The sequence below is a fragment of the Lotus japonicus genome, chromosome 6, assembly GCF_012489685.1.
Source record: "Lotus japonicus ecotype B-129 chromosome 6, LjGifu_v1.2".
NCBI lineage: Eukaryota > Viridiplantae > Streptophyta > Magnoliopsida > Fabales > Fabaceae > Lotus > Lotus japonicus.
In genome coordinates, this window is record NC_080046.1 from 3,392,075 (window position 1) to 3,406,484 (window position 14,410).

General features: G+C 34.3%; 3 protein-coding genes across 3 annotated transcripts; 2 read left to right on the forward strand and 1 right to left on the reverse strand.

Annotated features, from left to right (window-relative positions):
• Positions 1-880: 880 nt before the first annotated feature.
• Positions 881-2,699, reverse strand: LOC130726613 (uncharacterized). Its single transcript, XM_057577917.1, has 2 exons — positions 2,521-2,699; positions 881-1,329 (listed from the first exon to the last, which is right to left on the reverse strand). Exons 1-2 carry the CDS (start codon positions 2,591-2,593, stop codon positions 1,112-1,114), a joined length of 291 nt encoding a protein of 96 aa, XP_057433900.1. The 5' UTR covers positions 2,594-2,699; the 3' UTR covers positions 881-1,111.
• A 1,502-nt stretch (positions 2,700-4,201) lies between these two features.
• LOC130726060 (probable pterin-4-alpha-carbinolamine dehydratase, chloroplastic) lies at positions 4,202-7,170 on the forward strand. The gene is made up of 3 exons (XM_057577280.1): positions 4,202-4,641; positions 6,106-6,298; positions 6,828-7,170. The coding sequence occupies exons 1-3, from the start codon at positions 4,297-4,299 to the stop codon at positions 6,917-6,919; spliced, it is 630 nt and encodes a 209-aa protein (XP_057433263.1). The 5' UTR covers positions 4,202-4,296; the 3' UTR covers positions 6,920-7,170.
• Positions 7,171-8,625: 1,455 nt separating this feature from the next.
• Positions 8,626-13,641, forward strand: LOC130726177 (superoxide dismutase [Fe], chloroplastic). Its single transcript, XM_057577405.1, has 9 exons — positions 8,626-8,793; positions 8,906-8,955; positions 10,233-10,307; positions 11,796-11,984; positions 12,067-12,238; positions 12,349-12,467; positions 12,946-12,972; positions 13,078-13,101; positions 13,199-13,641. The coding sequence occupies exons 1-9, from the start codon at positions 8,712-8,714 to the stop codon at positions 13,394-13,396; spliced, it is 936 nt and encodes a 311-aa protein (XP_057433388.1). The 5' UTR covers positions 8,626-8,711; the 3' UTR covers positions 13,397-13,641.
• The last annotated feature ends 769 nt before the right edge of the window (positions 13,642-14,410 follow it).

Here is a 14,410-nt window from a genome sequence, read left to right on the forward strand (position 1 = left end):
AGGATATCCTTGCATTGAGGCGCCTCTTTAGTGCTCTGAATGGCGTTCCAGACTAAGTCCCTTTGGCAGTTCCACAATGAAGACAATGCCAAGGCTGTTGCAGTTTGGGTGTTCTAAATGTGCCTATAGTCACCCAACCTTGACACTATACTAATGTTTCATAAACACTCAATTTTCACCTTCATCCAAGTTCTTCAGCTTAACAAAAAGTGGAGATATCATAAGAGGAAAAGAAAAGATAGAATAAAAAGACTGAATTTAGATAGAAGAGAAAATTGGTGTCATATCAAAGTTCTTTAGCTTAACAAATGATTTGTTAGGTATATATATTATCATGTCCTTCTACTTTTTTTTTTATAGACAAGTGTTAGTAAATTAATCCATCATCCGGGTTCGAACCCGAGACCCTTCACTCTTTAGTCTTTATCTCACTCAACCCTTATATCTCAAGCTTTTATCACTTGAGCTATCCTTCGGGGACATCATGTCCTTTTACTTAACAAATGACTATCGGTAATTGTTTCTACAGCAATCTACACGTTGAATCAAGGTGGTAATGAAACAAACGAGAATTGCAAGTAGTAAGTAAATCCTTATATTTATTTATATTTTCACATTTTCAGGAATCATAATTTTCAAAATAATAAGGAAATTCTGAAAACCATTTAACAATTAGCAATAACCTAAACAAATAATTTCTACATAATTATCATTTTGTTGAGCAACTTCATTCACAAATCAACCAAAATAAAAACAAGTAATTTTGTTTGAAATAAAAATAAATAAAAATAAATAATGAAATGAAAGCAATTTCAGTGGTTCAGTAACGGTACTTTTTAAAGCACTTCTTATCTTCATATAGGAAGCAACAAATGAGAGGTGATTGCAAACTTGCTAATTCCAATGTATCGAACTATTGATGAACCTCATGAAGAACCAAGAATCCAAGTATTTGGAAGTCAGAGGAATCGATTATTACAAGAGATATATGGAAAATCCATATAGAGGGTTAAACATGAACAAAGTTCAAAACAATAATAACCATCAAACCAATATGCTAGTCTAGGATCCCCAAATCCACCTTATTGTTGAATATGAAGGAAAAGATGAGCTAGCCAGAAGCTGTCTTCTTTTGCTGGAAAATGACTGCATAGACAGGAACTGCAACACCAATGCTGAAAGCAGTGAACACAGCAAGGGACATTTTCAACCCTTGATACTTCATCCTGTCCAAGTTGTACATGTGCTTCGCATGCATATAGTATGGTTCATCATGGCCGTGTCCACCTCCCATCCTCTTCATGCCAGTTGAATGAAAACCTCTGCTCACTGTGACAACATAATACCTTCCTCCAGTTAGAAATTGCAAACTTATGAAAACAGTGCCTTTCCTAGTATATATGAATGAAAACCTCTACTCACTGTGACAACATAATATCGTCCTCCAGTTAGAAGATTGCAAACTTATGAAAACAGTGCCTTTTCTAGTGTGTGTGTGTCAATATATACATATTATATATATATATACATATTATATATATATATATACATATATATATATATGTATATATATAACATAAGGAGCATATAATGATGAGAGGACATTTTCTTATGAGATAAGAGTACTATATCTTGACCGTATAACCATGCATAGATGGTCAAGATTAAAAGTTATTTAATGGTCATATGACTTTATGTTTTCATCTTGACCTTTCATGATTAAATTTAATGGACAAAAACTTATTCCTCTCATCTCTCTATATATATGTTACCCTTCTCTAGTATAATATTAGATACTGGTTATTAAACCCAAAGTCCAAGTCCAATCTCTTCACAACAATAACGATCAAGTCCAAAAACAAACAAGTCTTGCCCCTCCAACCATTGTGCCAAGCATAGTAGTAAAAATCAGGATTTTGAACTAAATCAGAGAGGTGGTTGTAAATCATGAATCGCTAGATCGTAAGATTAATGTGTGTGTGATTGTTTGTGCATATAAATTCTTATATGCATGTAAAATACCCCAAATAAAAAAAGGAACTGGAGAACAGAGAAAATAACAGGGAACAGAACACTAGAACAGAGAAAACAGCCAATTTAGGGAGTTAGGGTGCGATTTAGTTGGCGATTAAATCGCCTATGCATTTTCATGAACATTTAAAGTTTCGTCCCCCCCCCCCCCAACTTGGAGGATTTAATCATCCAAACAATTGAACAAAGTGAAAGAAAGTTAAATTGCAGGTGTCTCCACAACCATTGTGATTGTATCAATCACATTCATCCACAATATAAAACCTCACAAGTCACAAGTGATGCAGTAAAATAGGGACAAGTGATTAAACTCCTCGTGATTCTCATTGTTGAATGTAGATGGTTGTTTTCTATAAACATTGATTGATAAGATTGTTATGTTGGATAAACCTTGCCCCCCAATAAAAACTAGGAATACAGAACATAACCTAAGGCATAATCGAATTGAAGATGAAACAATGAATGAATTAAGGGTGGAATTGACCTGACCTGAGTTAGAGAGGGAAGATTCGGAAGAAGCGATTAGCTTCGCCGCAGATCTGAGTCCGTTGGTGAGAGCCATGGCTAACTCTGATGAATGATTAGCTTCAAACGCGACGACGGTAACCTTTCCACAATTTCGTATCAAAGAAAACCCTTTCTTCCTCTTTTTCTTACCTCTTCTTACTTGACTAATTTCTATTGAACCCACTTCTACATTTTTATTTTTATTTTACTTTTTTTTAACTTCCTTTTGTCTAAGTTTTTTTTTCATGTTAAATTTAATAATTTACAATTAATCTTTTGTGTTCTAAGAAATAAATGAAGGTAGGAACAAGTGGTTGGTTTAAGTGATACATGCATGATTCTCCTTAAGTAAGGTTTCGGGTTCGAGTATCGTGTATATGGATAAAAAAAAACCACTCGGAGAGTTAGCTCTACCATGATGTGGATGTTCCCAGCTCGAACATGATTAGGGTTGGCAACGGGCCCCGTGGGTGCGGGTTTGAGCATTCTCATACCCGAACCCAAACTTAACACTCAAACCCAAACCCAAACTCATACCCAATATGGGTGTAAAAATTAAACCCAAATCCAAACCCCTGGATTTCGGGTTACCCGAACCCAAACCCAAAATTCGATGTGAGCACCGAACCCGCAAAAAACTCAAAAATCCGACCCAAAAATAACATGAACATAAGCTAATTAAACCTCATTAGCTTTCCAATACAAAGGAAAAAATATAGTTCAGCACATAAGTTGTTAAACAACATAGTTCATGGATTTTTACGTTAAAGAAAACCCTACTTAGTAACTTTAATAATATATATAAGGGATGGTAATTACATGGATAAGGCTTTCGGGTTTGGGTTTGGGTTTGGGTGTGGGTTTAATCAATCCCACACCCGTGCGGGTTTAATCAATCCCACACCCGAACCCAAACAGGTTTTAAAATTCGGGTGAAACCCAAACCCAAACCCTAAGAAATCGGGTTTCACCCGAAATTTCGGGTTGGGTTTGGGTCGGGTCTCGTGGGTGTGGGTTTTTCTGCCATCTCTAAACATGATTGTTTTCGAAGAGGACACATGTCTTAAAAAATGTAACGTTAAACAAAATACAATAAAAGAGCATTTATGTTTATCAAAATTATCCTCCACCTATAGATGAAAATGAGAATTCGACTGAATGAGTCAACTCACTTAACTAGACAAACACGACGGGTTAACCTAGAGAGAGAATGATGATTATTTGTTAAGTAAGTGTGAATTGTGATTGTTGAAAATATGATGTGACATGTAAGAGATATAATATTAAATGATGTTATAGATTTACCAAAAAAAATGACGTTATATATGAAAGAAAATGTGATAAATAGTCTTAAATTCTTAAAACAATAATCGCTTTGAAAAGTAGATGAAATACTAAAACAACAATCATTTTAGAATGGAGGGGGTGGAGATCACTATTTATCCCTACTTATTGTAATCTCTGAATCTCGATGGCTTAATCTCATGGTCGTCGTGGAGAAAAAAAAAGGTATAGCTTACAAGGCCTTAAAACAAGTTATAGCCCATAAGGCCATAAAAAAAGGTTAAAGCCCACAAGAAAAGAAAAAAAAAAGAAAAAAGAAGTTGCAATTAGAATTTTGTTTAACCACCATACCATATCATGTTATGCAGTACTTACTACCCTCATCATCTCCACTAGAAATTCCATTTTCATTTCCACCCAATCCAACAAAGAATACAACACCAACCAACCAACCAAGCAAACATAGATAGATAGATGGCCACACTCAACATTGCGTTCCCTCTGGTGCACCCTATCTTCCTCACCCAACGCAACCCATCACCCCATTCTATCACCCTCACCTCAAAATCACTCCGCAGCACCAGCACCATCGTTCGCGTTGATGCCAACGATTTCTTGGGTGACTTTGGTGCCAGAGACCCTTTCCCAGCTGAGATTGAGAGCCAGTTCGGAGACAAAGTGCTCGGAAACAACGACACTGAGCACAAAATCCTCATCCCCAACATCGCTGCTCTTTCTCTTTCCCAGCAGAACTGCACTCCCGTTTCCCCTCTTCAGCACCCAATTTCAGAAGATGATGCCTCCAAGCTCCTAAGAAAGGTCACTATTCAATTCATCACTAACCTCTTTCTCTCTTTCTCAATACAGTGTGTGCTGAACTGCTTATACTTTGTTACTGATATTTAAAAGGACACATCATGTTTTCATTAGAAGAATTAAACATAAATGGTCAACTTTGTGTTTAATAATATTGACTAGAGATATGACTAATTAATTCCTTATATAGGGTAGAGCAATCATCATCTCTGAGCTAGCTTAGCTTTTGAGGTAGAGTTAGGCCCAACCCATATTCGAAGACTTCCTGTGAGTTGCGAAACCCCAACTCCATATGTATATAAAAAGCTTGCAGAAGGTGTTGGAAGAAACTTTAGTCTCTGCCCATGAGCCTATTATGATAAAATTTTACATCAATTAGTGATGCTGTTGAGAGCATGAGAGTGTTTAGTTCTGTGGCTGGAAGCTCAATAAAGTCACAAAGGGTGAATTCCGAGCGTGCTGTGTTTTGGATTGTGTGTGTGAGTGTATGGTTTGTGATGGACCGTTTAGCCCGTAAAACTGTAGATTGTTTATTTGTCTTTCATATTCTGTAAACAAGTTATAGGACTTGTTCACAGAAACACAGAAAATATTGACAGGAGGTGAGGTGATGTGGTGGTACTCTGGTATAATGCCATGCATTTTTTGAGTAACTCAGGTTTTAATTTCTTCCCATATTTGTACTGCTTTTGTATAAATTACATGCATGTTGAAACTTGAAATATAATTCTATAGGAGGTTAAAACCAATAGGTTTTTAGTTTCAGCTGGTAAGGATCAAAGAACTTTGGCTTATGAGGCTTAGGTTCAATTCTTTCAGCAATCCCCTTGGCAAATGATATGTAAGTACCCTTGTAACTTGTAAGCCCTTGCCAAGACTATGAACTTGGAATGAAGCAGCCTCCTTCATCTTAAACTTTATTTTGAGTATGAAGAGAAAGCTGGTGATAAGGATCAAAGAGTTGCTACTTTGTCAAAAGAGGTTTGACTACCATGAAGATGTATAAATCATGTTATGCCCTTCTTAAGAGTATATATACATCATACTGATACAGATTACATGAGTAAAGGTTATATGAAGCACTTAGGGATTTGAATTTCTGGGGTTGTGATCAAATCTGTGAATGTGATATTTGAATGCTGCTCCTAATCTGGTTAATATAATACGTGTCAACAAAACCAATGGGCCAACCAACCAATTTTGTGCTGCTTTATTCTGAAACATTTATCAATACAAGAAATATGGAAAGAAGAACCATTTAGCTGGGCTTTTGTAGGCACGATGTATGTTAATTTTCTGCATTTCATGTTTTAACTATGATTTTTTGTTTTGTTTTTGCAGTACATTTTGTTTTGTTTATTAACTTGAAATGCTACGTTTTTTACTTTTTCCAAATGACGCAAATTTGACAGAAGTCAATTTTACCTTTTACAACTCCTTAAACCGGTTTTTTCTTCCTTTGTGCAGGTTGTGGGTTGGAGATTAGTGCATGAGGAAAGTGGACTGAAGCTTCAATGTTTGTGGAAATTGAGAGATTTTAAATCTGGAGTTGAACTCATCAATAGGATCTCTAAGGTTGTAGAGGCTGAAGGCCATTTCCCAAATATCCACTTAGAACAACCAAATCAAATCAGAGCAGTACTATGGACAGCTTCTATTGGTAAGAAACCATAAACTAATACCTTCTTTTGTACCTCATTCTATTTCATTGGAGATTTTGATTTTAGTTGCATCCGATTAAAATTCCAATTTTTTAGTTAGCATTTATTGTAGTTATGGGTTGCTAGTTGCCTAGTTCCCAGTATAGGGTTTAAAACTCTCTTATTGAACAATCCTATATCATTTCCTCTCTTCCCCCTTCTATGGGACTATGGCCTTTGATGGAGTTTCTTTAGGCACTACACTTACAATTGTACAGGGACAGAACTAGATACTTGAAAAGTGGGGCAGTCAACCTCCTAAGAGAAAAAAATTCTTATTAAATAGGATTCAAATGTTGTGTTTTACTCTCTCAATTTTTGTAGTGCTTATTCTAATTTGAAATTATTAGTTTTGCTTAATGTATTAAATTTTCATCCCCTTATTCATATATATATTTTTTGGTTCGTCACTTTTGTGGCAGTGTTTCTAGTAGGGTCTGGTACTCCCATCTTACTACATGACATTTGAAAGTGTTTTAAATTTTGCAGGAGGATTAAGTATGAATGATTTCGTTGTAGCAGCAAAGATAGGTGAAATAAAGACATCTGATCTTGCCCCAAAGAAAAGAGTTTGGGCGTAATTCTCCATGAGCTCCATAAAACATTTTGCCACTAGATTTTCTTTAACACAGAATTGGCACTAATGTGTGTTGTTTGATGAAATCTGTTATTCTTTCTCTTCATTTTTATGTCTTGTACCTCCAAAGCCTCTGTACATGTCGTGCATGTGTCATGCCTTTTTTTGTTTGGCAAATGTAATGACTCTAAGCAGTCAAATTTCAAAAACTGTTGTATACCAGCAATTTATATAGATGGCAAGTTCAACTAAGAATTGAACATTATGACTTTGTACATTTATTTGTGGTTTCTGCATGGAATCCATGATAAAATCATAAAACAGGCTGAGTTTACATAGGTCCAAGGTAAGTTTTAGTTATTATTATTATTATTATTATTATTACTTTTTAAAACAATTAGTTGGATAATTGAAATGAACATCGAAAGGTAAAATAAGAAGACAATCAAAGTTATTCGAAAAATAGTGAAAACAATTACTCGAATTGGGTTTTTTTTTTATCATATGCCATGCCAAGATTTATAACCTACAAATTATGGGTGTATAATAAAGACATCGAAATGCTTGAACTTTAACTTTAACTGAAGTGAGATTGTAAATTCTTACATAGTTATAATAATTTATCATTTAGGTTGTGTAAAATCTTGTAAGATTGAATAAGTTTATAATTAAATAATTCTTATTGTTATATGCAGTTGATTTTAGATTAAAATAACCGTACAGAAATGTTGAAAGGTATAGAGTTTTAAAGCTTCATACAAGACCAACATCTTGTTGATAATGGTTAGAATTTAAATCCCTCAATAACTTTTATTCACTTAAGACTTTCTTATTTTTATTCGAAACTTTCACAAATTAAACCAATTAAATTATTTTGTTTAAAAATTTATGAGTTGGGTTTAGCGGGAGTTTTCAGCTTTGTTAGCCTTAAAACGTAACTATGATGTGGTTTATCGAGATGGACTTCCACACCGTTGATTTATCTTAGTTTGGGCTTTGTAACAATTTATCATTTGTCACTTATAAAGCTATACATTGACCCAAAAAAAAGCTTATACGCTATGTCGAGTTTATCTCAAGGTTTAAGGCACACTTTGACCCTATGTCCAACAAGATTATATGTATACGTTTTTGCACCTCGAGGTTTAACCGAATTAGGATCATTATAATGATGATTATGAACCACTAAAAGATGTCTGAACATCCATTTTATAACGGTTTTGACCGTCACAAAGTGGAAAGCTTGCAAAAAGAACATTAAAATATGTTTTGTGCAATAGTTTAAAATCACCACAAATGTCGGTGATAAACACAGCATGATTTTGTGCTATAGCTTTGGGCCATACCCAGCCGTGACTTTTTGTTTTTTTGAAGAGTTCCATTGGTCATGACTCATGACCCACATTTCACCTTTCGAACAAAAAAAAAATAAAGACCTAAACCTTAAGTAGAGCCTTGCTTTTAATGCATTTTTGGCCCTATAAAAAAACCAAATGAACTTTTTTTTTTAAATTTAAATTCATATTAAAATAAAATATAATAATATATGTGTAAATAATCATTAATTATTTTTTCTTCATGGAAAACTGTAAATAATCATTACTAATTACTATATTTTGTAGTAAAAAATTTAAAACTACTAAAATAGTTTTTATTAATTAGATAATTCCTTAAAAATATTTTAAGAACTACTCACTAGTCACTAGTCTACAAACACTTGTACTGCAGTACTACCTCACTCAGCTCAATCACTTCACTTGGCTTGGAAGCTGAAGCTGAAGCTGAGTATCCCTGAGATGAAGTTGCTATCGCCATCCACTTCCACTACTTGTTACCTTTCATCATCACCTTCCGCGTTTCTTCCCCGCCACTCTCATGGTTATGCTTGCACCTCTCTCTCTCTCTCTCTCTCTCTCTATATATATATATATATATATATATATATATATAATTTATTTATTTATATATATGCTTCTTGTTTGGTTTTCAGGGTTCCAGAATTTGGGTTCTGCTGGCACCTTCAAATTCTCTAAGAAACAGGTTTGCTTTTCAATTTGCCTCATTTAAGCTATTCATGTTTTCAATTTTTCAAGAAATGAGGTTTTTGTTTTTTGTCAAATTTTAAAAATAATTGAAAGTATAAACTACTATACTATGCTGACACCTAGGGTTTTGATAGTTAGTGTGTCCCTTTTCTTTGAGCTCATGTTGATAACTAGAAATTTACTACTATACTATGTTGATAGCACAGGCAAGGCATTGGTGTCTGTTGGGCTTCTTTGTGATGTTGTTAATTGGTTTCACAGTGGTGTCATAATGCTGTAGGAAGAGGACTGATGTTTTCTTTACAATGTCATTTTATTTATTTTTCTCTTCACCTCTTCCTGTGTACTGCATAATATATGGTTCTAGCATTTGAGGCAAGACAGAACCACAAATAGTTGGTATTGGGGGGGGGGGGGGGGAGATATTACATTTGAAAATTTTATTTTCGGGGGGAGGGGGCATTTTCCATGAATCTTGGTCTGTCTATGTTGGATTGATGGAATGGTACTAGGTTCCCTTTGTTTGGATTGTCTAAAATAGGACAAGATGGAATAAAACCCTCCATTCCGTTCAATGTAATACCCCTGTTTGAGTGGTAACTTTATTCATTTAATTCCATTTCACTCTATTCTGTTCTATTTCATCTCGTTCCACTCACCTGTCATCACTAGATACCCAAATATAGACTAAAAGAAGATATTCTATTTTTTGGATGTTTGTTTCTTACTCATTGAGGGTGGCATCTGTTCATGCTAAAATCAAATATGTTATTTCCTGCTGGCCTAGTTCCATTCTATGTCGTATAGTTATTATGCAGTAAGAATCAAGAACACATCCAATCTAGTAACTAGAAGCAGTTTTTAACTAAAAAGAAACCTTCCATGCTTATGGGTGTAACATTGACAGTAGTGTGGAAATTAACCTATTAATGGAAGTTATGGAAAAGGATGTTAAAAAATTGATATGAAAATGAATGGTAGAGCCTGATGATTTATTTCTCCATGGTAGAACATCGACCTGAATTAAAAAAAGCTAACCTCTAAGTCAACAGTGAAGGGAAAAACCTTTCTAAATTTTACAGCCAATAGAACCTTTTGATGGATTACTATTACACATTCTAAATTCTGACTCACTGTTTTACCGACTGGAAGTCTTAAAGTTTTCCTATTTAAATTTCTCCATTCCTGCCTTTTCATGTTCTGAAAAGAATATATAAGAAGCATTTTGTTTCCTTGTTCTTTTATTTTAAGAAAACATGTTGAATACTGCAGAGAAGATGCGTAAGGAAAGCTGGACCTACTGAAATCAGTGCAAAGTTTGAGCTGAAGCCACCACCATATCCAATGGTAAGATCTATAGTTTGTCAAATACTCCATTTTCCTGTTAGAATCAATTGTCCTTGACTTATGCTTCTAATGAAACGTGCAAAATGCCAAAAATTAGATTGGGCCTGGCTTTATCATTTTCAAATTTAATTTTAGCAATATTTTGGTATCTAACCCATCATCAATAATTAAAGAAGCCAAGCATCTCACATAGAGTTATTGCAAGTGCAGAGGCTTGTAAGGTAGTCATAAAGTCGATTTTAATCCCTTGATCGTACGATTATGCGATTACAATGCACCTAGGCGATTAAAATCTGTCGCATAATCCTTTTCTGGCTAAATCTGACCCTACACGCAATTAAAATGGCAAAATAGCACCTTAGAGGCTCATGGGATGTGAGGTTGACCCGCATCCTGAATGTGACCCGTTTCCAAAACCCCTAATTTTGTTAGTAGCCAAGCGGCTCGAGCCCCCTTCTCTCCCCACTGCACCAGTGATGATGCTCCCACACCTTCGGTGAGGCTCCTCCACTGACGACGAGAGACTGAGACTGAAGTTGGAAAGTCAAGTGGTGGTGCTAGGAGTGGTGCTGGTACCAAAGCTGTTTTATTATGACATTTCTATGTGTTATGAGTAATGTTTTATGACTTACGAGTGAAAATTTATTTAAGTGTTTCTAGTTATTTAAAGTGCTTTTTTATTTATTTTTGCAATTTTATATGCATATATATATGAATTTATATGCTTATATACATATGAACGAATTTTGCTAAATCTTACGATTATGTGATTTACGATTAACATTCCCCTCTCCAATTGGCACAGTCCCAATTTTGACTACCTTGCTTGTAACTAAACAAACATGTCATTGTCGAAATTTAAATTTGGAAACTGACTTTTATACCTTTATACTATTTTCTTCTTGCTTACTGCAGCAGGGAAATGTTTACATATCTCAGTTTTTTCCAAACCGGTGTTGAGTCTAATTACTCCGCCGGTTTTATTTTACTCAGCTAGTACAGCATATCCTTGATCTCAAGCTTTCAAGAGGTTATCATTATTAAGAACTTGGACGTCTTTCTTGAAATTCAAATTCGGCCATTATATGATAGTTATTTCCATCTACATTTGTTTTCTTGTACTGATTCTGGTTTTTAATGTACTATGGTTATAATTAACTTAATAAATATCACATTGTGTTAGTGAATTGAATGAAATGAAGATTTGAGTTTACCTCAATCATCCATCACCCTGCCGGGAAGCCTTAAGTTTATAACTATTAGAAGTATAATATAAAACCATTCATGTGTCAATAACTATTACCCAAAAGCTTAAGCTTTTGAGATAGTTAGTTCATGACAATTACAATTGGCCATTCTGACTCTTTCTATTCATTCTATCAATTACACTGAGCTGATTAAACGACATATGATAGATTCATGCTGTTCTTGCTGAGATTTTGATGTGTACTCCTAATTCACCTCTACTTTTATTATCAATTTTGTCAGAATGCTTTGGAGCCAATTATGAGCCAGGAGACATTTAATTACCATTGGGGGAAACACCACAGGGCTTATGTAGATAATCTGAACAAACAAATTGAGGGAACAGATCTAGATGGGAAGTCACTGGAGGAACTTATAGTTATTGCATACAATAAGGGTGACATGCTTCCATCTTTCAACAATGCTGCACAGGCATGCATGATTTGTAACCATAAAGTCTTAACACGGGTTGCTGAACCATTTCTTAGTAATAATACCCTTGAACTGATTTCAGGCATGGAACCATGAATTCTTCTGGGACTCCATGAAACCTGGCGGTGGTGGAAAGCCATCTGGGGATCTTCTAAAACTGATTGAAAGAGACTTCGGTTCATTTGAAAAATTTGTTGATGAGTTCAAGACTGCTGCTGCAACTCAATTTGGTTCAGGATGGGCTTGGCTTGCATGTGAGTAATTACAGTTCCCACCATACTCTTATTTTCTGATAATTTTTTTAAATTCTTTGTATATCTAATTTTGCAAGTGGTATTTACCCTTTTTCATTTATGAAATATAGATAAAGAAAACAGACTTGATGTTGGAAATGCAATAAATCCTCTTGCTTCTGATGAGGACAAAAAGCTTGTTGTGGTGAAGACTCCCAATGCTGTAAACCCCCTTGTTTGGGGCTACTATGTAAGTAGTAAATTCTACTTGTAATATCCATTCCTTTTTTGTCTTAATTACATTTTCGGTCCCTATAGTTTCAGAAATGCGTGATTTTAGTCACTATAGTTTAAATTGCTCAAATTAAGTCACTACTTATAAAATTGAAGAAATTTGATCCTGATATTAATTTGTCATCCAATAACAGAAAAATTGCACATATCACACTTTGATGGGGAAAGTGACATAAATCATCTTAACATGTCATTCACGTAAAAAATTGTGATCCATATCGACTTTTTTCCGCTGATTATTGGATGACAAGTTAATGCCTGGACTATTCTTGTTCAATTTTTAAAGTAGAGAGATTTAATTTGAGCAAAATCACACATTTGTAAAACTATAGGGACCAAAACTGCAATTAAGCCTTCATTTTTTGTTTTGAAACATGAATGCTAGGGTAGGGCAGAAGTTCAAATGTCTGATGAGATTTCATATTTTCTTGCAGCCACTCCTTACCATTGATGTCTGGGAGGTATTCATATCTTTCTTTCTGTTACTGATTTGATGATTTTTTAATTGCTATTATTTCATTAATAACAATTTGCTAACTTTGAATACAATATTCACTTTTGAACAGCATGCTTACTACCTTGACTATCAGGTATGTAGTTCACACACATTATCCTGTAATTTCCATCTTTGAGTGTTCTGGTTAATTGATAAATATAACTCTGACTACCTTGTTATGTTATTTGCAGAATCGGCGCCCTGATTTTATATCAGTGTTCATAGATAAGCTTGTGTCTTGGGAAGCAGTGAGCTCAAGACTTGAGCAAGCTAAGGCTATAGTTGCAGAGAAGGAGAGAGAGGATGAGAGGAGAAGAACAGAGGAAGAAGAGAAATCGACAATAAGGGAAACTCCTCATGAGATATTTCCAGATAATGATTCTGACTAGAATGCAAAATGAGTGTGCTTATTTAGTCTAGCATCAGTTCAAAATGAGAGGTTCAATCACATCAAGTTGCAAATTTTGTTCTATGGTCGATATCCTAAATTTTGTTCAATAATGTCATTAGTTTCGTTATTCATGTAATGAAATAATGACAATTTCCTAGTGAGTTTTGTTTATAGGGCATTGCTCCGGTACCCATTGAAAATAAGAGGGTATAGTACCCTTTAGTTCACTTTTTACCATACAAAGGACTAATTCATAAATTTTAAAAAGTTTATTGGAGAGAGAACATGACTAAAAGGTTTGGAACCCTTCACTCTTAAAGGGGTATCAAAGAAATTGCCTTATTTTAACTATTGCATGAATCAAGTTTGTTATATTTATTTGTCCTTTAGAAGGACTTCTTTTTTCATCTGTGACTTTTTTCAATCCTCAACAAATTTTATAATTTCTATAGCTTGATTCCTCCCAAATCTTAAGTGCTTATCAGTTTTAAAAGAAATGGCAGGGGATCTAAATTCCAGATCACTTTTAATTAATATTTTTTTTATTATAACTTTACATAACTCATTTTCCCCTTTATCTAATTAAAATTGAATAATCAATATGGCAAATTTAAAATGGATAAAAATCGGAAACGAATATAAAAATGGAAACGGCATAAATATGGAAGAAAAAATCTAATCGCATATTCAGATTTGTTTTAGTTTTAGACAAAAAAAAATTGAACTGAATTCAATTTGTTTGACTGGGTTCAACTTGAGGTGAATTAATTAACCAAACAAATTCAAATTAATTATCATATTGCTACTATTTTAGGTTTAAGTACTAATTTACTCAGTTTCAAAAAAAAAGTACTAATTTACTCTTTTCCAAAAGCTATTTAGTGTTAGATGTTACAATAAGTAATATAACAAGGAAATAAAATCACAACTATGTTATTGTCTAAAAGATTGCAACATGCAGAAATTGGAATTCAGGAAGAGGTTAGGAAAATTCCCATGTTCTTTTTTTGAA